This window comes from Coregonus clupeaformis, chromosome 9 (assembly GCF_020615455.1).
Source record: "Coregonus clupeaformis isolate EN_2021a chromosome 9, ASM2061545v1, whole genome shotgun sequence".
Classification (NCBI taxonomy): Eukaryota; Metazoa; Chordata; class Actinopteri; order Salmoniformes; family Salmonidae; genus Coregonus; species Coregonus clupeaformis.
In genome coordinates this window covers 10217455-10237909 of record NC_059200.1, presented here as the reverse complement: position 1 = coordinate 10237909, position 20455 = coordinate 10217455, and the positions used below count along the sequence as shown (strand labels likewise).

General features: G+C 42.9%; 2 protein-coding genes across 2 annotated transcripts; both read right to left on the bottom strand.

The window, feature by feature from the left end:
• Positions 1-117: 117 nt before the first annotated feature.
• Positions 118-9475, bottom strand: zc3h12b (zinc finger CCCH-type containing 12B). Its single transcript, XM_041885905.1, has 6 exons — positions 9042-9475; positions 5815-6611; positions 5523-5662; positions 4914-5148; positions 4720-4826; positions 118-4621 (listed from the first exon to the last, which is right to left on the bottom strand). Exons 1-6 carry the CDS (start codon positions 9237-9239, stop codon positions 3177-3179), a joined length of 2922 nt encoding a protein of 973 aa, XP_041741839.1. The 5' UTR covers positions 9240-9475; the 3' UTR covers positions 118-3176.
• Positions 9476-10834: 1359 nt separating this feature from the next.
• Positions 10835-12055, bottom strand: shisa2a (shisa family member 2a). The gene is made up of 2 exons (XM_041886827.1): positions 11809-12055; positions 10835-11495 (listed from the first exon to the last, which is right to left on the bottom strand). Exons 1-2 carry the CDS (start codon positions 12053-12055, stop codon positions 10966-10968), a joined length of 777 nt encoding a protein of 258 aa, XP_041742761.1. The 3' UTR covers positions 10835-10965.
• Between the last annotated feature and the right edge of the window lie 8400 nt (positions 12056-20455).

Below are 20455 nucleotides of genomic sequence, written 5' to 3'. Positions count from 1 at the left end.
GCAGTCATCCTGAACCCCTCTGCTGGCCGTTGGACGGGGGACTGCTATAAAATATAAAAATGCTGTTGGAAATCTGAAAGATGAAACACTTGACACGGCCAACAAAAGAACACCGCATAAACAGTCTGGCTTTATTTGAGGAAACAAACACTTTGTCATTGAGACTTACATTTTGTTTGAGCCAACAGACCCAAAGAGTTCATGTTTTTTTGTCTTTTGCTAATTGTTTTGTCACTTAAAACAATTTTAAAAGCAATGCGTTTAATTCAACATAGAATAGAACTACTGCAGCTCATAACACATGGCCTAGTTGTCAACTCACGCTTAACCCTTTTACATTGCAAAACCACAATACAAGACAGTTTAACTTAACTTTAGGACGTGAGCTGCACTAATTCACTAATCTGACTTTGTAAGAGCATTTATCATTCATAATAATAGCACACAATATTGTTTTTGAAGTATTTTGTAGTAAATCTCATAGTACCTGAGAATTGCTATTGTGGGTGTATAAGAATTTACCATTTCAGGTGAGCTGATATTTACAACAATTCAAGGTTAATCTACACATTGGAAATATCTGTCATTTTTCAACCCTCTCTACCTGCTGTGTTCAATTCCAACAATAAAATCAACTGCAAGTTGCTCAGACCACCAATATCAATATAAGACTGAAATCAGTCATCACAAACAGGCCTATCTTGTAAATTCAATGTAATTACAGAGGCTCACAGCAAAAATACAATTTCTAATTTGAAACATAATAGAATTGAAACCAATATACTCACATGCTTTAAAATACTTAAGGCTAAATCAAGTGCCACTGGTGAGTGCCAGATTTCCAAAGTACACCACAAATCAATAGTTATAATCTTGTCACCAAAAAAGGGGGTTATTCATCAAATCACATGTCCAATCAGAGGTAATACAAATGCCTGTCTCATAAATACTGAATCATACTGACACACTGTCATTCAACTTTACTGTGGCAGTAGCCTAAGAGTTTAATATAGTATTATGTGGGTCAAATTGTGTTTTTTTGTGTATTTATTTAATAAATAACCCCATAAATGTCGTAACCCAAGTATATGACTGGCATTGCAACCTATTCCTATTCAGTTCTCTGTGTAGCAATTAAAAGTTAACCAGTTTTGGCATGTTTTTCAATATGTCAACGCATGTCAATGTCAATACATTCACATTTAAGTTATTTAGCAGACGCTCTTATCCAGAGAGACTTACACATTTAAATATAGATGGTATCAACACAGGAATAGAGCAGATATGGATAAAAAGTTAGAGAGGGGTCACATTTCTTACTAAGCTGCTTGGGTTACAACACATCAAAAAACATTGATGCAACAAGTTAAATAGAGCATTGAAATTGTACAATGAGTGGTCATTTCAGTATTAATACACATAGAGAGAGGACACGATGCTTACAGCTGCACACAGGGTATCTATGCACTTCCATGTAGCACGTAAGTGTCCCTGTAAATAAACTACTGTGCCCAGTAAGAAAAGGTACATACCAATGGGCTACTCCCAGTGACACACAGTGTCACACACATTATGGCATTGTATTTTTTTTTTCTTAAATAAAACTTCATGATACTGTACATTTCATAAATATATTTTACAATCAAGAAATAGATACAATTTGTATCAACAAACAAAGGTCATTTCTAGACATTTTAGGCTTTGTCGTTTGCGGCACTTCAAAATGGGAGGGGGGAGGGGGCTCTCTGCTCTCATCAAAAGTATGAAACATGCACATGCTATGTCAAAATAAACGAAATACTAATGTGCATTGGATATGGCCCAAGACCTTGATTACAGATCATGATATTTTACTCACTGAGAAAAGAAACAATTCCATGACAGTCTTTAGAAATGATATTATAACCAACACATTTCACATAATTATGAAGCCTTTCAAACGTGAGGGAAAGTACTGAGGGAAAAGGTAGGCACGCAAACTGTGAGCCAAATGCCAGAAACAACCCTGACGGCAGCCTCGCATTCTGAGTGTTTCACAGGAAGAAACATTTAGGCAGTGTGTCACACCTTCTCATGAAGAGACAACAGGCCCAACATGGCCTGCTTTTAGTTCATGAAAAAACAAAGTCAACAAAGCCCCAAAATTATTTTGGGCAAATAACATTCAGAAATGTTTTTTGTTTTCTTTACATGTGTTCATTTAGATGGGTTCTCTCAGCATTAATAAGGAAACTGATGCTTTTCTTTAAAGCATTTTGCCAAGGAGACTACACCAGTTCCTTAGTAATTACAAATATAAGTCACGTTAGACACACTGGAAGTGCCATCCTGTGCCATTAAGTCACATGCCAGGTCCCAATGATATATACACGCTCAAAATGGTTCCAATAATGTCCATGTAACAGTTACATTAATGTAACTAATCAACACAACAAGCCATACAGTATACCATAGGAAAGGCTTACAACACTGGTGTGATGTTACACTACTACCCAATCAATTGTCTGCATCAAAACTTTAATCGCTTTATAATGACATGGTCAATTATCTATCTTTTTGGCATTATTTCAGCAGCTTTAAAATGGCTTTCATGTGTCATATGTGCACAGGTGTTTTAAGTCTGATCTTTCCCAGTTCTAGTTTGGCTTGCTTATATACGTGCACCCACAAGTTCTACCAAAATAGTAGCTTTGTAAAGTGAGATTGAGAAAATATATATCATTCTAAATACTTACAGTGCTTAACATTTAAAAAGCAAAAGAGACTGACCTCAACTACATTAGGATATTCATTGAAATCCATTAAACAATGACTGGAGCAGTGAGGTCATTCAGATATAAGGCCATTAAATGTCAAAGTTCATGCTCTGAGGTATGGTTGCACTCACTTCCCTCTGTCTTTTACCACAAATCATTGCACAATAAACAACAAAGTCACATAGTATTTACATCAGTGTCAGATATGCACAATATTATGTAGGTATAGTGAACTAATTCCTCAATGTATCAAATGATGGATGACTACGTTTAAATTCAAATACGAAATCTTACCATCAAAGTTTTCCCTTACATTTGATAACAATGATTTTGGGATTCTGAATTTCATGAGGAGAAATTGGATGACAATCAAATAATACTATTCAGACAATTGTCGCTTCAAAAATAAAATGAAAACACTTAATGGCAAGACCTCAGCTTCGTGACAATGACGGCAGCGAGTTGTTGTGGGTCCATTAGATGAGGGTTTTTCTCCATGACAGAGTGCACCACGAAAGCGGGGAAGATGTTGCAGAGGTTGCGGTATGTTTGGTACTGGTGCTCTGGGATGACATGGCGCTCCTGGTGCTCAGCTTGAGGCGGGTTCTCCCACGGAGACCTCCAGATCTGCTCCATCTTGTCAGGCATGCTGCGGACCATCACCCGCTCACAACATGGCTGCATCAGGCTGTTACTCAGGGGGTACGAGTGGTATCCATAGGATTCACTGCCGCAGGGCAGCGGGTCCCAGCTGGCGTGCTGTTCGCGGCACAGTGGGGGTCTCCGCTGCCTCATAGGGTTACTCTCGTACAGCCTGGAGTCTGAGATGCTGTCCATGCGTGTCATGCCCAGGGAGCGTCCCGGCTGCGAGGACTGTGACGGGAGGACATTCTGAGGTAAGGGGTAGTCCCCTGGGCAGCTGGACCTGGCCCCAACAACAGGGTGCTGGACATGCGGTGCCAGGTGGGATATGGACTGCTTCCCACTTGGACCCTGCTTAGGCTCCTCAGGGCCATAGCTCTGCACCCGGGTCAGTGCTTCGTGGTGGAACCCCCCATGGGAGAAGGCCTGGAGTCTGTTCTGTGCAGGAGACTGCTGCCCCTTCATGCTCTCATCCAGGCTACTGTCCACTGAGCTCATGTATAATTCCCCATAAGAGGAGAAGGAGTCACTGTTAGAGTGGCTGAGGCAGGGCTCAGGGCAATGCTGGCTGGGATTTCTCTGATAAATCCCGTGCTCATGCTCCATGCTACAGAAGCTGTCCACATTGTGCATGCTGCTCATGCTCATGTTAGAAAAATCACTAAGCATAGAGTAGTATCCGTGGTCTGTGCTCACAGAATCGTACTTAGGAAACTGTTCACTGTAAGTGACAGAAGCACCATGGCTGTTGGTGACTAGGATGGGTGGGTGTGGGTACTGTACACTAGACATGTGCTCCAGGGAGCTGTGGGTGAACTGGAGGGAGCCGGGCACTGGGCTGCTGGCTGATCGCGTGTTCAAGGCACCAGCCGCGTGGCTCTTGGCAGGCTGCATGGTGGGCACGCTGAGGGCAGACACGAGGGAAGGCACAGAATTTGCCTCAGGCTTACGGACAGCAGACAGTCTCTCCTCTGGCTCGCAGGCCGCTGAGCGGATGCTGGGATCAGACTGGCGCTTAGGGGCCACACGTTTAGCCTCAGAGCCACTGTCCCCCTTAGCTGTGGTGGGTCCAGTGCCACACTTGGCCAGGGCCCCCTCACTCATTGTCTTCACAGCAGACAACTTGGCAAACGCCCTCAGTTCATCAGCCACTGACCGCTGGGGCTGGTTTGCACGCTCTGGGTGATAGTACTTGCACTTATGTCCATAAGTGCATTTTTTCCCTGTTTAAGGTGATATAAAAGAGAGCACAAGTTAAACAATATGGACATCAGGCAGTACAACCACAAAAATACAATCATCATTTGTTGAGACAACCTACCATATGGACAGGGTTGCTTTTTATGCTCTGGAACAACAGGACGCTTGCGGAGGAAATTCTCTAAACTTGGACCATGTCTTCCTAAAGGATCATCAGGTGGCATGAATCTGAAACATAAAAAGAGAATATGCTTAGTCATTCTGTAGTTAATTACACTCATTACCCAAGTCGCTGTGAGGGCTCTGATGACTTACTTATCATTGACAAACGAGTACATCAGCAGCCGCTCCTCTATGAACTTCTTCCACTCCGGCTTCTCGTTCTGTAAGTCCCTGTAGTTGTCATTTGACACAATAATGCCATCAGAGTCACAGGCCAGCTTCACTATGAAGCGATCATCGTAGCACACCACTCTCCTTCCCTGGACTCTTCTAGATGGGGTGAACACTAGGATCTTTTCTTTCTCTAGCTTCCGCAAAATGTCTTGGTCTGTGAAAAGAAAAGTTCAACCATTAAAATCAGTCAAGAACAGCAGTGTACAAATTGTTACATAGAACTAAGTAGGCCTATGTACCTGTGGTTTCACATTGACATTTTCATATGCATTACATTTGAAAACAAACTCAAATGAATTGTGGGACATCCATCCAAACTAATGTAATTTTTTATTTAAAATGATCTATTTAAAATGTTAGTTATTTTTCTCACTGTGGGACATGCTTTTTTGCTTGGGGAAAATTGAGCGTAATGTCCACACACGCTGATTAAAAAAGAACACACACACACAGATCCCACCCAACACAGACAACATTTTTTGAAAACATCTAGTCTAAATGTGGCTAATTGAAGTAGAGCTTTAGTACCTGAAATGGGGGCATCAGGCCTCGACTGCTCTTTCCTCCAGGCAGGAACAAACACTGTGATGTCTTTGTGTCCTTTCTCCACAAACCAATCAACAGCCAATTGGATACCAAGGCAAGAGAAAACCTCTTTGTTTCCATGGCTACAAAACAAAACAACCACATCTAGTAAAAGGTCTGCTTGTAACACTAATTCAAGTACAGCCATAAAAAAAAACTGATGGTTCAGAACATTCTGCATGAGGTGAGGTACAAATAGATTTGTTTTGATTGTGTGAGTCTAATAGAGACTTACCTCATCGCCACATTCGATCCATCAATGACGATGGGCCTGAGATTATCATAAGGATCCACGGAATCATCTTCCAGTGACACCTCCGGACTGACAGCCTCTTTGACACAGGGGCCTCCACGGGAGATGAACGTGCCGGTGTTAATGCTGGCTTGAACTTCCGGTTCTCCTTTATTACCAAGCCTTACAAGCTCAGCCAGAATGTCATTGATAAGGGCAGCAGCCCCTAACTTGTTCAGCACTGTCTCCACCTGTTCACCTGAGTATCCCAGCTTCAAGGCAAACTCCATCTTGGTTTGGTACTCCTTGTCGCTGGCATGTTTGAGCACTGCGGCGGCCTTGGTGTCGTCAGGGCGGAGCTCTGGTAGAGTGCTGCTCTGGGAGAAGCTGGGCCGGTCCAGGCATGGAGAGCGACAGAGCTGCCGGTGAGGCTTGGTGGCACTGAAGGGCTCTTTCCTCTTACAGCTGCCGCTGTTCACCTGCAGCTGATGCTGCTGCTCTGACTCGCTCTCTGAGCTGCTTCCCTCCTCTGACTCCCCACTGGGCTGCTGGGCCTCAGTCAGCTCAGGGGCCTCTTCCCTGCATGGGTGTTTCTCCATTTTGATCTTCTCCACCGTCGACCATGCCGTCATCACGTTCCTCTCACCACCTGAGATGTCCACCACATGCTCCCTCACCTCCACCACAGCCTGAGAATCATACTCGATGGCTGACTTCAGCGCAGCCAGCTGTTTGTGTAAAGCCAACGTTAGACGCTCTCTCTTTCTGTGAGCTGGTGAAATTAAGGACACTATGTAATCCTGGAGGAAAACAAAGGGTAATTGTCAATAAAACACCAAACTGGCCAAATGTCATCCCTGTCTACAAGTACAAGATTCAATGCATGTCTAATTCATGTGTCAATGTTAAGTATGGCCTCAGAGGAAATCTAAGGCCCCTGAACTCCCCATGAAAAGTACAAACTGAAATGGTGCAATGCACCACACTCTTCAATAAATTGATGTGTCAATGTTTTAATTGTATCCGTCCCTATTAAAATGAAAGATCAATCTTATCCATTGTCATAATGTAAAGGCTGAGATGCATTGGAGATTACATGAGCATTTTAAAAAATAAATATGCATACAGACCCAAATGCTTTAAAACAAATGGAAACCCAATGCATATGCTCCTGAAACCGGTACTTCCCCAGGTCTTGCAGATAGTAGATAGCTAGCTACTTCCATTAGTGCTTCAAGAGGCTCAGCCCATGACATGGGTTGCCTAGCAACACAGCCCTGTCATCAGCTAACTGCTTTTCAGCAGTCACGACTAACAGAACACAGCCCGTCTTTCTCTAGGCAGCCTGGCAAACACGGTTAACATAGCGTGTCTCAAAATATGAGATTTACAATGTAAAACACAGATAATATAAGAGGCTGAGTATAAATCCATGTAAGAAACAAACACAACAAAAGCATTAATTCAGTACATTGCTACATCTTTTCCCCAGTTTTATACAGATTGCATCCTAACTGCCACATTGTGAAGAGCCAAAGCGAAAAATAGACATTTGATAATCACATAAAAACAGAAAATGTCCATCTCTAGTAGTCTTTCTATGGGAAGGAAATAGGCTAACATGACTTAAAACATGTTATTTTATTTAGTGCTCTTCTATGAAAATGCTGGATTTAGTAATATGATGAGCCTTATGCTGATGATGAGCCTAAAGGTTTTATTTACTTACTTATTTAGATAGCCTACTTATTTCCCCACCTCTTATCAAAGAAAGTGAGAGTCAGGACACTATAGAAAACATAAGATAATGGAGTAGATCTGGCCTGAGAAAGTGGAATGATACTACTGTACTTCATCCTTAGAACAAATATAGCTAGGCTATACAAGATATGAACAATAACCTATTGGGAAGAGGCAAGCACATTCAATAACCAAAGTGGCAGATTATTTTCAGATGACCTCACAACATCAACACAAAGACATTTGTGTATATGTAGAAAACCCAGTAGCTACCTCACACAACAATACTGATGTGTTACATTTACATCATTTAGCAGACGCTCTTATCCAGAGCAACTTACAAATTGGTGCATTACATTTATGATAGCCAGTGGGACAACCCCTTTTTTATCTCTTTTTTGTATTTAAATGGGGGCGTGGGTGTAGAAGGATTACTTTTATACTATTCCAGGTATTCCTACACTACACTACATGGCATAGCAGTAGAGGACCAGAGCAGCTTGAAAACAGCGAAGGAGCCCCCCCAAATAACAGGCTGAGACACAGCAAGGCCACAATACTCAAGCACTGCACATGCACAGGCTTGTGCAGCACAGTCTCATAGCAACAAGTGGAACATGTGCCTTGAGAAGCACTAGATGGTTGCCCAAGCTGAAATGTAAATGATGGCTGAGACCCCACAGCGAAAGCTGCAAAGTACAGATATGCTGCAGTAATTGAGGTAGTTACACACCAGAACACTGTGTTCTGAAGCACACAACACCATGAGTAAGTCCTGGAAGTGAAAACTCAAACAATGTCAAATAAGGGGTCATTTAAGTAACTATGATGAGGTTTGCAACATTTGTGCGAGATGTTCGTAGCTGGTGCTGCTTACAGAATTAGACACCAATGAATCCGTCGTAAGGTGAGCTAATATTGATTAGATAGATAGCTAAGAGTTTATTTAACACATTTGGCATATGATCACATATTTTTATCTGTGATCATATTTTCCCAAACATTACTGGTAACGTTAACGTCGTTGGCTAGATGAGACGGACACTAGCTAGCTAAAAAGCGTCCAACAGAAACGAACCACACCATTTAGCTTAATTTCAACACTGTAAAAATTGCATTTATTAAAAGCAAAAAAAATACTCAAACAAGTTGTATAGCACTAGCTAGGTACGTTAGCTAAACAGTTAGCTTGTGCCCCTCATGAAGTAGCTAACGTTAGCTACTAAGCTAGTTAGCTAACAATGTAGCAGTAACGTTAGTTAACGTACACTAGCTAGCTAACGTTAGCAACATAAGACTATGAAAACAAAAAGTACATGTAAACATGTAGCTCTAGTCAGACGTTCTCAACTCCACCACAAAAAGAGAGATTAGCCTAATAGGCTAGCTAGCTAGTACTAGTTAGCTAGCGAACGTTACTCTCCAGTACAGATAGCTAGCTAGGCTGTTAAACACGAAGCAAATGTTAACGTCGCAGAAAAGTTACTTACTTTTGCCTTGGTGCAGTCATCTTCCTCGCCCTCTGCGACACGAACTATGATTATATTGCTGGTGCTGACATGTGTGCTGTCGCAGTTTGACTCAGCGGATCCGTAGCTGACCCTCACCCGGAAAATACGCTCAATGTGCTGGATGGAGCGGTGAAGCAATGGGCCTGCATTTGCGGGCACTGCCAGCTCCAAAACCATTTATTATGATAAATCAACGACCCACGAATACAACGCACTCAGCTGTCTAACGAATTGCTTAGCTGTGATGTTCTGTTCAGAATTTAGTAAAGTATAAGATATATTTAAGTTATATAGCTAGCTAGCTATTAGTCTATTCACGAACATTACAGCAAATAAACACAGCTAGCTAAATATCATGAATCATCCCCTCACTTCATCATTTCTGACAGCCTCCCACACGACTGTCTCTTAGCAACAAGTAGGACGCCCTCTGTCGCGGACTCCGTGCAAGGCCTGCTAAACTAAAAAGAAACATTCTGGGGCCGTTCCAGGTCGTCTTTTTGCAATCGCGCTGCGTAGATGATCATATTTTACAATGCATGCAGAAGGAATTACCGCCTCATAAAGCCATGCTACTTTAATCAACACAGACTGTTTTAACTGCATATTCAATTTGGTTATTTATTTTAAGCAAACTGAAAAAGGTATTGGCTGACTCATATGTGGCCTCAAATACCATAATAACTCTGAGTTTGGTGGGCATTGCATCTACAGGCTGTTATCAGTTGAGATGTGCATGTTGAACTGAAATGTGCATGTCTTACTAAATACTACCCCCCCGCCCTTATTATCTAGGCTACTGTATCACAATGTCATATGTAAAAGTATTTTTAGCCTCAACACTAATGACTGTCATAAGGTAGTTGATTATCTGTGGGCATCCTTTGAACCCCAAGCTGTGTCCCCCTATGTACTTATCCCTCACTTCCCCCAACGCATTTTCAAGAGATTACCACAATCCCCTCTTTACCTGGGTTTATTCAGCGATTGCAGCCTCCCTCCATTGTCCTTCCCTCCCACCAGTAAGTACACTCTTTTTAAAATATCTGGGATACATCACAAAAGACTTCAACTCCAAATCTTCTGGCCATCCTGAAGACAAAGCTTGTTTGAAGCCCAAAACATTGGAATGCTATTGTTCTATCATTCTATCATGGTACATTTACATTACATTTTAGTCATTTAGCAGACGCTCTTATCCAGAGCGACTTACAGTTAGTGAATACATATATATATATTTTATTTTTTTATGATGACAATCATCCCATAGGCCTATATTGTCAAAAGTAGGCCTACTCATGACATTGTAAAGTTAATAATAATATGCAATTTCGCAGATGCTTTTTACGTAAGGGTATATAGTCTCCCGAGTGGCGCAGTGGTCTAAGGCACTGCATCACAGTGCTAGCTGTGCCACTAGAGATCCTGGTTCGAATCCAGGCTCTGTCGTAGCCGGCCGCGACCGGGAGACCCATGGGGCGGCGCACAATTGGCCCAGCGTCGTCCAGGGTAGGGGAGGGAATGGCCGGCAGGGGATGTAGCTCAGTTGGTGGAGCATGGCGTTTGCAACGCCAGGGTTGTGGGTTCGATAAAATAATGTATGTGCTAACTGTAAGTCGCTCTGGATAAGAGCGTCTGCTAAATGACTAAAATGTAAATGTAAATGTCATGCTATGTATTAGTCACTATATTACAGTGGGATTTCAGACTGTTTGGAATCCTTATTACAGGATCAGAGTTAGGACTTAAGACAAAAAAAGTTAAAAATAATTTGTATTTACACTCATAAATATACACTGAAATCAGTGGATAATAAACATTCGATAAATAACTATTAGACACAGCAAGTGGGCACTCACAAATGACTGTCATGTGGCAAAAAGTTGTCCATAGTGTAATCGCCTCATATTGTGACACCTGTGTACAACTGTTCTGTGTGCATCGGAGCCTGAGGAATGGAATGGACCAGTTGGTGTCCGTACATTGAGCGGTTATCTAAGAATGGAGCAATTAGCATAGTGTGCTCTGGGGGCATCCCATAGTTTAGATATGGCTGATAGAATGGACCAGGGGGCTGCGGGTGAGGCACATACTGGTTAGACTGTGTGCTTGAAACAGGGTATCCATTATTCAAAGGTGCAACATACATGTTTACATTGACCTCAGTGCCAAGAGTGGAGGTGGTTGGTTGTCTTGGGGGTGCCAAGGTTGATCTTCCGGTTGAGCTGGAACTAGACTGGCGAGATGGAGTCATGCTCTCTGGGGATGGCCCTCCAGATTCCAACAGGCTGGTCTGGAAGGGGGCTGATGCATTTTGACGATCCTGTGCCTTTGGCTTTAGGCACTGGCAGCAACATATGGACACAACGGTGCCAAGTAGCACAAAGGACAGAAATGTGCTCACAACTATCACAAATGGCAAGTAGGTGGGTACTGGAGGGGGAAAAAGACAGAACAAAATGTAAGTGCTGGACCACAAACCAGGATCAATGAATTGTATACATTGAACCAAAATTACTATGCCTGCTATTTACTTCTAACAGAAATGCTTTAACCTTTAGCAGACGCTCTTTTTTTTCTTTCTTCATACTGGCCCCCATGGGAATCGAACCCACAACCCTGGCGTTGCAAACGCCATGCTCTACCAACTGAGCCACACGGGACTTTCCAAGGGAGAGAGCATTTAGCCATTACAGTTTAAATGTTGAATAAACCAAAAACAGAAAATGTTGACACAAAATCTTACCTGTTGGTGTCATGTTGATTGTGTTATCGTTTTCGAATTCTAAAAATTCTTCTAGGTCACAGGAGCTCTGATCCAGCCTCGCCTCCGCAGCCGTGCAACAGTAGCGGAGCGCACAGGTCCCACAGCAGTATTTTGCGTCCTGGGCATCATACTGCTCTGGACACTGGAAGCCCTTGTGCCAGATCTTGTAAGAGTCGGACCAGCCATGGCAATACTCTCCTGAGCTGGCCACAATATGTCCGTGCATCAAAGAGAAAAATAAATATAAAGCAACTAAAAAACGCATCTTGGATCACAGGAAAAACCTCACACCCAATTAGTGAAACAGTTGTTTGGAGCTTCAAAAAGTTCAAATTAAAAGCCCAATGACATGCTCACAATTGGGAAGAAAATGGTCAATGAAATATCAACAACGATTCAATGAATGAAAAAGTGATGTTATCCAGTCGATGGTCAAGTGGTGAAGCAAGGCAAATCTGTGAGCATAATGTGAGTATGTGGCTATTTCACCTCTGTTTTATCCTCTGCTCCCCTCCCTTACTCCTATTGTGTGCCTAATATGGGAGGGGCTTGATCCATTACTGCTAATTTCATGTAGGCCTGCCCCAGGCCAAGACCTGTCTGCACCTTTGGATAAGAAGACAATACTATATGAGCTAATAGGCTTCTGGAGATCTTTTTTCTGCAATGTTAATAAAAATTCAACCAGCCTTACTCAATTAGATATTCAAAATAGCAATGTGAAGTCTGCAATCAGTGCAAACAAAAATAAAGTGAGGAGTTGAGGGAGGCTGTGTTTGATACTACAATGTAGACTTTCTTTCTTTCAATCTGCGATTGCTACATCAATTTGTTTAATTAATGATATATACCCTTTGATTCTTGAAGAATATAACTTATAAATGCCTCATGACCTTAGATCAACTGTCATACACATTTACGTCATTTAGCAGACGCTCTTATCCAGAGCGACATACAAATTGGGGGGGGTTAAGGGGGGTAGAAGGATTACTTTATCCTATCCCAGGTATTCCTTAAAGAGGTGGGGTTTCAAATGTCTCCGGAAGGTGGTGAGTGACTCCGCTGTCCTGGCGTCGTGAGGGAGCTTGTTCCACCATTGGGGTGCCAGAGCAGCGAACAGTTTTGACTGGGCTGAGCGGGAACTGTGCTTCCGCAGAGGTAGGGGACCCAACAGGCCAGAGGTGGATGAACGCAATGCCCTCGTTTGGGTGTAGGGACGGATCAGAGCCTGAAGGTACGGAGGTGCCGTTCCCCTCACAGCTCCGTAGGCAAGCACCATGGTCTTGTAGCAGATGCGAGCTTCAACTGGAAGCCAGTGGAGTGTGCGGAGGAGCGGGGTGACGTGAGAGAACTTGGGAAGGTTGAACACCAGACGGGCTGCGGCATTCTGGATGAGTTTTAGGGGTTTAATGGCACAGGCAGGGAGCCCAGCCAACAGCGAGTTGCAGTAATCCAGACGGGAGATGACAAGTGCCTGGATTAGGACCTGTGCCCCTTCCTGTGTAAGGCAGGGTCGTACTCTCCGAATGTTGTAGAGCATGAACCTACAGGATCGGGTTACCGCCTTGATGTTAGCGGAGAACGACAGGGTGTTGTCCAGGGTCACGCCAAGGCTCTTCGCACTCTGGGAGGAGGACACAACGGAGTTGTCAACCGTGATGGCGAGATCATGGAACGGGCAGTCCTTCCCCGGGAGGAAGAGCAGCTCCGTTTTGCCAAGGTTCAGCTTGAGGTGGTGATCCGTCATCCATACTGATATGTCTGCCAGACATGCAGAGATGCGATTCGCCACCTGGTTATCAGAAGGGGGAAAGGAGAAGCTTAGTTGTGTGTCGTCTGCGTAGCAATGATAGGAGAGGCCATGTGAGGATATGACAGAGCCAAATGACTTGGTGTATAGCGAGAATAGGAGAGGGCCTAGAACTGAGCCCTGGGGGACACCAGTGGTGAGAGCACGTGGTGCGGAAACAGCTTCTCGCCACGCCACTTGGTAGGAGCGACCGGTCAGGTAGGACGCAATCCAAGAGTGAGCCGCGCCGGAGATGCCCAGCTCGGAGAGGGTGGAGAGGAGGATCTGATGGTTCACAGTATCAAAGGTAGCAGACAGGTCTAGAAGGACAAGAGCAGAGGAGAGAGAGTTAGCTTTAGCAGTGTGGAGAGCCTCCGTGACACAGAGAAGAGCAGTCTCAGTTGAATGACCAGTCTTGAAACCTGACTGGTTTGGATCAAGAAGGTCATTCTGAGAGAGATAGCAAGAGAGTTGGCTAAAGACGGCACGCTCAATAGTTTTGGAGAGAAAAGAAAGAAGGGATACTGGTCTGTAGTTGTTGACATCAGAGGGATCGAGTGTTGGTTTTTTGAGAAGGGGTGCAACTCTCGCTCTCTTGAAGACGGAAGGGACATAGCCAGCGGTCAAGGATGAGTTGATCAGCGAGGTGAGGTAAGGGAGAAGGTCACCGGAGATGGTCTGGAGAAGAGAGGAGGGGATAGGGTCAAGCGGGCAGGTTGTTGGGCGGCCGGCCGTCACAAGTCGCAAGATTTTATCTGAGAGAGAGGGGAGAAAGAAGTCAAAGCATAGGGTAGGGCAGTGTGAGCAGGACCAGCAGTGTCATTTGACTTAACAAACGAGGATCGGATGTCGTCAACCTTCTTTTTCAAAATGGTTGACGAAGTCATCCACAGAGAGGGAGGAGGGGGGGGGGGGGAGGAGGATTCAGCAGGGAGGAGAAGGTGGCAAAGAGCTTCCTAGGGTTAGAGGCAGATGCTTGGAATTTAGAGTGGTAGAAAGTGGCCTTAGCAGCAGAAACAGATGAAGAAAATGTAGAGAGGAGGGAGTGAAAAGATGCCAGGTCCGCAGGGAGTCTAGTTTTCCTCAATTTCCGCTCGGCTGCCCGGAGCCCTGTTCTGTGAGCTCGCAATGAGTCATCAAGCCACGGAGCTGGAGGGGAGGACCGAGCCGGCAGGGAGGATAGGGGACATAGAGAGTCAAAGGATGCAGAAAGGGAGGAGAGGAGGGTTGAGGAGGCAGGATCAGGAGATTGGAGGGAGAAGGCTTGAGCAGAGGGAAGAGATGATAGGATGGAAGAGGAGAGAGTAGCGGGAGAGAGAGAGTGAAGGTTGCGACGGCACATTACCATCTGAGTAGGGGCAGAGTGAGTAGTGTTGGAGGAGAGCGAGAGAGAAAAGGATACAAAGTAGTGGTCGGAGACATGGAGGGGAGTTGCAGTGAGATTACTAGAAGAACAGCATCTAGTAAAGATGAGGTCAAGCGTATTGCCTGCCTTGTGAGTAGGGGGGGACGGTGAGAGGGTGAGGTCAAAAGAGGAGAGGAGTGGAAAGAAGGAGGCAGAGAGAAATGAGTCAAAGGTAGACGTAGGGAGGTTGAAGTCCCCCAGAACTGTGAGGGGTGAGCCATCCTCAGGAAAGGAACTTATCAAGGCGTCAACACCATCAGAACCCAAAATATAACCTCAAATCAAAGGTTATTGGTAGCGTACACAGTTTAGCAGATGTTATAGCGGGTGCAGCTAAATGCTTGTGTTACTAGCTCCTAACAACGTAGTGAAAATGTACACAAATAATAATAGATTATTATTATTATTTGTGTACATTTTCACTACGTTGTTAGGAGCTAGTAAAAAAAAAAAAAGAAATCAGGAATGTCAGGACAAATCCAGTTAACAACCCAAATAACACTGTATCGGTAATCCAAATGCATTCTATTTCTTTTATTTCTTTTTTTTTAACCTTTATTTAACCAGGTAAACCAGTTGAGAACAAGTTCTCATTTACAACTGCGACCTAGCCAAGATAAAGCAAAGCAGTGCGATAAAAAACAACAACACAGAGTTACATATGGGGTAAAACAAAACATAAAGTCAAAAATACAACAGAAAATATATATACAGTGTGTGCAAATGTAGCAAGTTATGGAGGTAAGGCAATAAATAGGCCATAGTGCAAAATAATTACAATTTAGTATTAACACTGGAATGATAGATGTGCAAGAGAAGAATGTGCAAATAGAGATACTGGGGTGCAAATGAGCAAAATAAAGAACAATATGGGGATGAGGTAGTTGGGTGTACAGGTGCAGTGATCGGTAAGGTGCTCTGACAACTGATGCTTAAAGTTAGTGAGGGAGATAAGAGTCTCCAGCTTCAGAGATTTTTGCAGTTTGTTCCAGTCATTGGCAGCAGAGACCTGGAAGGAATGGCGGCCAAAGGAGGTGTTGGCTTTGGGGATGACCAGTGAGATATACCTGCTGGAGCGCATACTACGGGTGGGTGTTGCTATGGTGACCAATGAGCTAAGATAAGGCGGGGATTTGCCTAGCAGTGATTTATAGATGACCTGGAGCCAATGGGTTTGGCGACGAATATGTAGTGAGGACCAGCCAACAAGAGCGTACAGGTCACAGTGGTGGGTAGTATATGGCGCTTTGGTGACTAAACGGATAACACTGTGATAAACTACATCCAATTTGCTGAGTAGAGTGTTGGAGGCTATTTTGTAAATGACATCGCCGAAGTCAAGGATCAGTAGGATAGTCAGTTTAACGAGGGCATGTTTGGCAGCATGAGTGAAGGAGGCTTTGTTGCGAAATAGGAAGCCGATTCTAGATTTAACTTTGGATTGAAGATGCTTAATGTGAGTCTGGAAGGATAGTTTACAGTCTAACCAGACACCTAGGTATTTGTAGTTGTCCACATACTCTAGGTCAGACCAGCGGAGAGTAGTGATTCTAGTCAGGTGGGCGGGTGCCAGCAGCGTTCGATTGAAGAGCATGCATTTAGTTTTACTAGTGTTTAAGAGCAGTTGGAGGCTACGGAAGGAGTGTTGTATGGCATTGAAGCTCGTTTGGAGGTTTGTTAACACAGTGTCCAATGAAGGGCCAGATGTATACAAAATGGTGTCGTCTGCGTAGAGGTGGATCTGAGAGTCACCAGCAGCCAGAGCGACATCATTGATATACACAGAGAAAAGAGTCGGCCCGAGAATTGAACCCTGTGGCACCTCCATAGAGACTACCATAGGTCCAGACAACAGGCCCTCCGATTTGACACATTGAACTCTATCTGAGAAGTAGTTGGTGAACCAGGCGAGGCAGTCATTTGAGAAACCAAGGCTATTTAGTCTGCCAATAAGAATGCGGTGGTTGACAGAGTCGAAAGCCTTGGTCAGGTCGATGAAGACGGCTGCATAGTACTATCTAGTATATACACCAGAAAGATATACTAAGAATGATATGTACAGCAGTAGATACAGTATATTACAGTGAGCTATGTTAAGAATCTAGTGTATAAATACAGGCGTTGTATATAAACATTGTAACAAAAATGCAATGTACAGTGGTAGTTATATTAGAATGAGCTATGTGAAGAATACAGTAAATGAATGAGAATCCGGTATATAATCCAGTATATAAATAAGAATCCGGTGTATAAATACCCGGTGTGTATAAACAGTGTAACAAAAATGCAATGTACAGAAGTAGATATATTAGAATGAGCTACACTACCGGTCAAAATTTTTAGAACACCTACTCATTCAAGGGTTTTTCTTTATTTTCACTAGAATAATAGTGAAGACTTCAAAACGATGAAATAACACATATGGAATCATGTAGTAACCAAAAAAGTGTTAAACAAATCAAAATATATTTTATATTTGAGATTCTTCAAATAGCCACCCTTTGACTTGATGACAGCTTTGCACACTCTTGGCATTCTCTCAACCAGCTGCACCTGGAATGCTTTTCCAACACTCTTGAAGGAATTCCCACATATGCTGGGCACTTGTTGGCTGCTTTTCCTTCACTCTGCGGTCCGACTCATCCCAAACCATCTCAATTTGGTTGAGATCGGGGGATTGTGGAGGCCAGATCATCTGATGCAGCACTCCATCACTCTCCTTCTTGGTCAAATAGTCCTTACACAGCCTGGAGGTGTGTTGGGTCATTGTCCTGTTGAAAAACAAATGATAGTCCCACTAAGCCCAAACCAGATGGGATGGCGTATCGCTGCAGAATGCTGTGGTAGCCATGCTGGTTAAGTGTGCCTTGAATTCTAAATAAATCACAGACAGTGTCACCAGCAAAGCACCCCCACACCATTACACCTCCTCCTCCATGCTTTACGGTGGGAAATACACATGCAGAGATCATCCGTTCACCCACACCGCGTCTCACAAAGACACGGCGGTTGGAACCAAAAATCTCCAATTTGGACTCCAGACCAAAGGACAAATTTCCACCGGTCTAATGTCCATTGATTGTGTTTCTTGGCCCAAGCAAGTCTCTTCTTCTTATTGGTGTACTTTAGTAGTGATTTCTTTGCAGCAATTCGACCATGAAGGCCTGATTCTTGAACTCTGTGAAGCATTTATTTGGGCTGCAATTTCTGAGGCTGGTAACTCTAATGAACTTATCCTCTGCAGCAGAGGTAACTCTGGGTCTTCCATTCCTGTGGCGGTCCTCATGAGAGCCAGTTTCATCATAGCGCTTGATGGTTTTTGCGACTGCACTTGAAGAAACTTTCAAAGTTCTTAACATTTTCCGTATTGACTGACCTTCATGCCTTAAAGTAATGATGGACTGTCATTTCTCTTTGCTTATTTGAGCTGTTCTTGCCATAATATGGACTTGGTCTTTTACCAAATAGGGCTATCTTCTGTATACCCTCCCTACCTTGTCACAACACAACTGATTGGCTCAAACACATTAAGAAGGAAAGAAATTCCACAAATTAACTTTTAAGAAGGCACACCTGTTAATTGAAATGCATTCCAGGTGACTACCTCATGAAGCTGGTTGAGAGAATGCCAAGACTGTGCAAAGCTGTCATCAAGGCAAATGGTGGCTATTTGAAGAATCTCAAATATAAGATATATTTTGATTTGTTTAACACGTTTTTGGTTTAACACGTTTTTGGTTACTACATGATTCCAATGTAGAAAATAGTAAAAATAAAGAAAAACCCTTGAATGAGTAGGTGTTCTAAAACACTGGTAGTGTATATGAATATGCAATGTGAACAACAATATAAAATAAACGGTCCAGTGTTTAATGTCTATATATACATGGGTCAGCAGCGTTGACTGTGTGTGTTTGTGTTTATGTTACGTGTGAGTGAGTCTATCTTTGTCTCTTACTTACTACAGAAGTACTACTTACTACTCTCACTCACTATAGGAGATGGCGTGGTGGCTGTTCAATAATCTGATGGCCTGGAGATAGAAGCTGTTTTTCAGTCTTTCGGTACCGGCTTTGATGCACCTGTACTGTCTCTTTCTGCTAGATGGTAGCAGAGTGACCTTGTTTTACTCAATTGTTTGTTAACAATGTAATTGTAAACAAACACAATAAAGCCTTAAAACATGGTTAAAACTTTAGTTCTTGCATCCATATATATGTATTGGCGGGGTGATGCATTGTTATTCTTTAATATTGTTCTAATTTACCGTTGTGGTTGCTTTTACCGTTTAGGGTTTCATGTACAGGCTATGTCAATGTAGGCCTAGGCCTGGTCTGTCTGATTATTAGACTAACTGGATAGCATAAGATACAGGAGTTTAATCACTAGGCAGGAGAAATACTGATTACATTTAGTCATTTAACCCTCCAACCCCCAACCAACAGGGTAGAGTAAACAAACTGTGCAAACAGCACGCTTGTCAGAGCTTGGAGCCGACTGGGGTGGTGATAATGAGTCTGTTTATCTTACCACACATTTTTCAGTCTAGGTTTAGGAGGTCAAACACTATCTGTACCACACCTGGAGAAGTGCTGCATTACCATTTACCTAATGAGCTGTAGTCAAGTGATGTTGTTTTGTATATGCTTTCTAAATAATAAACAGGAGTAAGATCAATTGAATAATACCAAACTTTGACATCAAACACCTAGCAAACCTAATCAAATGTTGTTGCTTTATTGCAATAATAAAGTGAGATGTTTCTTATTGATAGCAGTCAAGATACAATATATTTTATATGCCCTTATATAAGCACTAACCTCTACATTTATCAGACAAGAGCAAGGGAAAAAAAGACATCTCCTATATGCCTTTATCCATTGCAATGTTAAGGGCCATTACTAGCAAGTCAGCCTCCGTGAAACAAACTTGCTGAATTAGCATCACAAACCCTAAGCTGGCTGGCATTGTTTGTTGAATGCTAATTGGAAGGCACTTTAGACAATGGCAATTTACTCTCTTTGTGCTATACCTAATCTCTGCTAATAACATGTTGACATGACCAGAATTCTCCAGCCGCTCAGGTTTAGAGTTTGAGTTAGGTCAGTATTATAAATAGTAAATTCAATTGAAATAAAAGCAATTGAGGACTATGGAGAATCATTTAGACTTTAAAGCATGTACTAGCATTCGCGTAACTCTTTCACTCAAATATATTATGAGAATATAAAAAATCTGGTGGAATAAATTGTCAACAGAGCTCCCAAAGGTGAATTTACTCATATTCACTCATTCAACAGGTTGTTTTATTTGTGATTATCTTGACAAAAGGACAATCAATGCCCTACATTTTATTAAAATGGTTCTACATTCAGCAATTACATTTTCTCAGTTATCAGGTTAGAAATCTGGAGGTAAGTAAAGAGTTGTTC

Coding starts and splice junctions, on each gene's coding strand:
- zc3h12b (XM_041885905.1), bottom strand. CDS start 9,239: ATGGTTTTGGAGCTGGCAGTGCCCGCAAATGCAGGCCCATTGCTTCAC. Junction 6,612..9,041: donor ATGACTGCACCAAGGCAAAA/GTAAGTAACTTT, acceptor GTTTTCCTCCAG/GATTACATAGTGTCCTTAAT. Junction 5,149..5,522: donor GCCTGATGCCCCCATTTCAG/GTACTAAAGCTC, acceptor TTCTTTTCACAG/ACCAAGACATTTTGCGGAAG.
- shisa2a (XM_041886827.1), bottom strand. CDS start 12,055: ATGCACGGACATATTGTGGCCAGCTCAGGAGAGTATTGCCATGGCTGG. Junction 11,496..11,808: donor AATCAACATGACACCAACAG/GTAAGATTTTGT, acceptor TTCCCCCTCCAG/TACCCACCTACTTGCCATTT.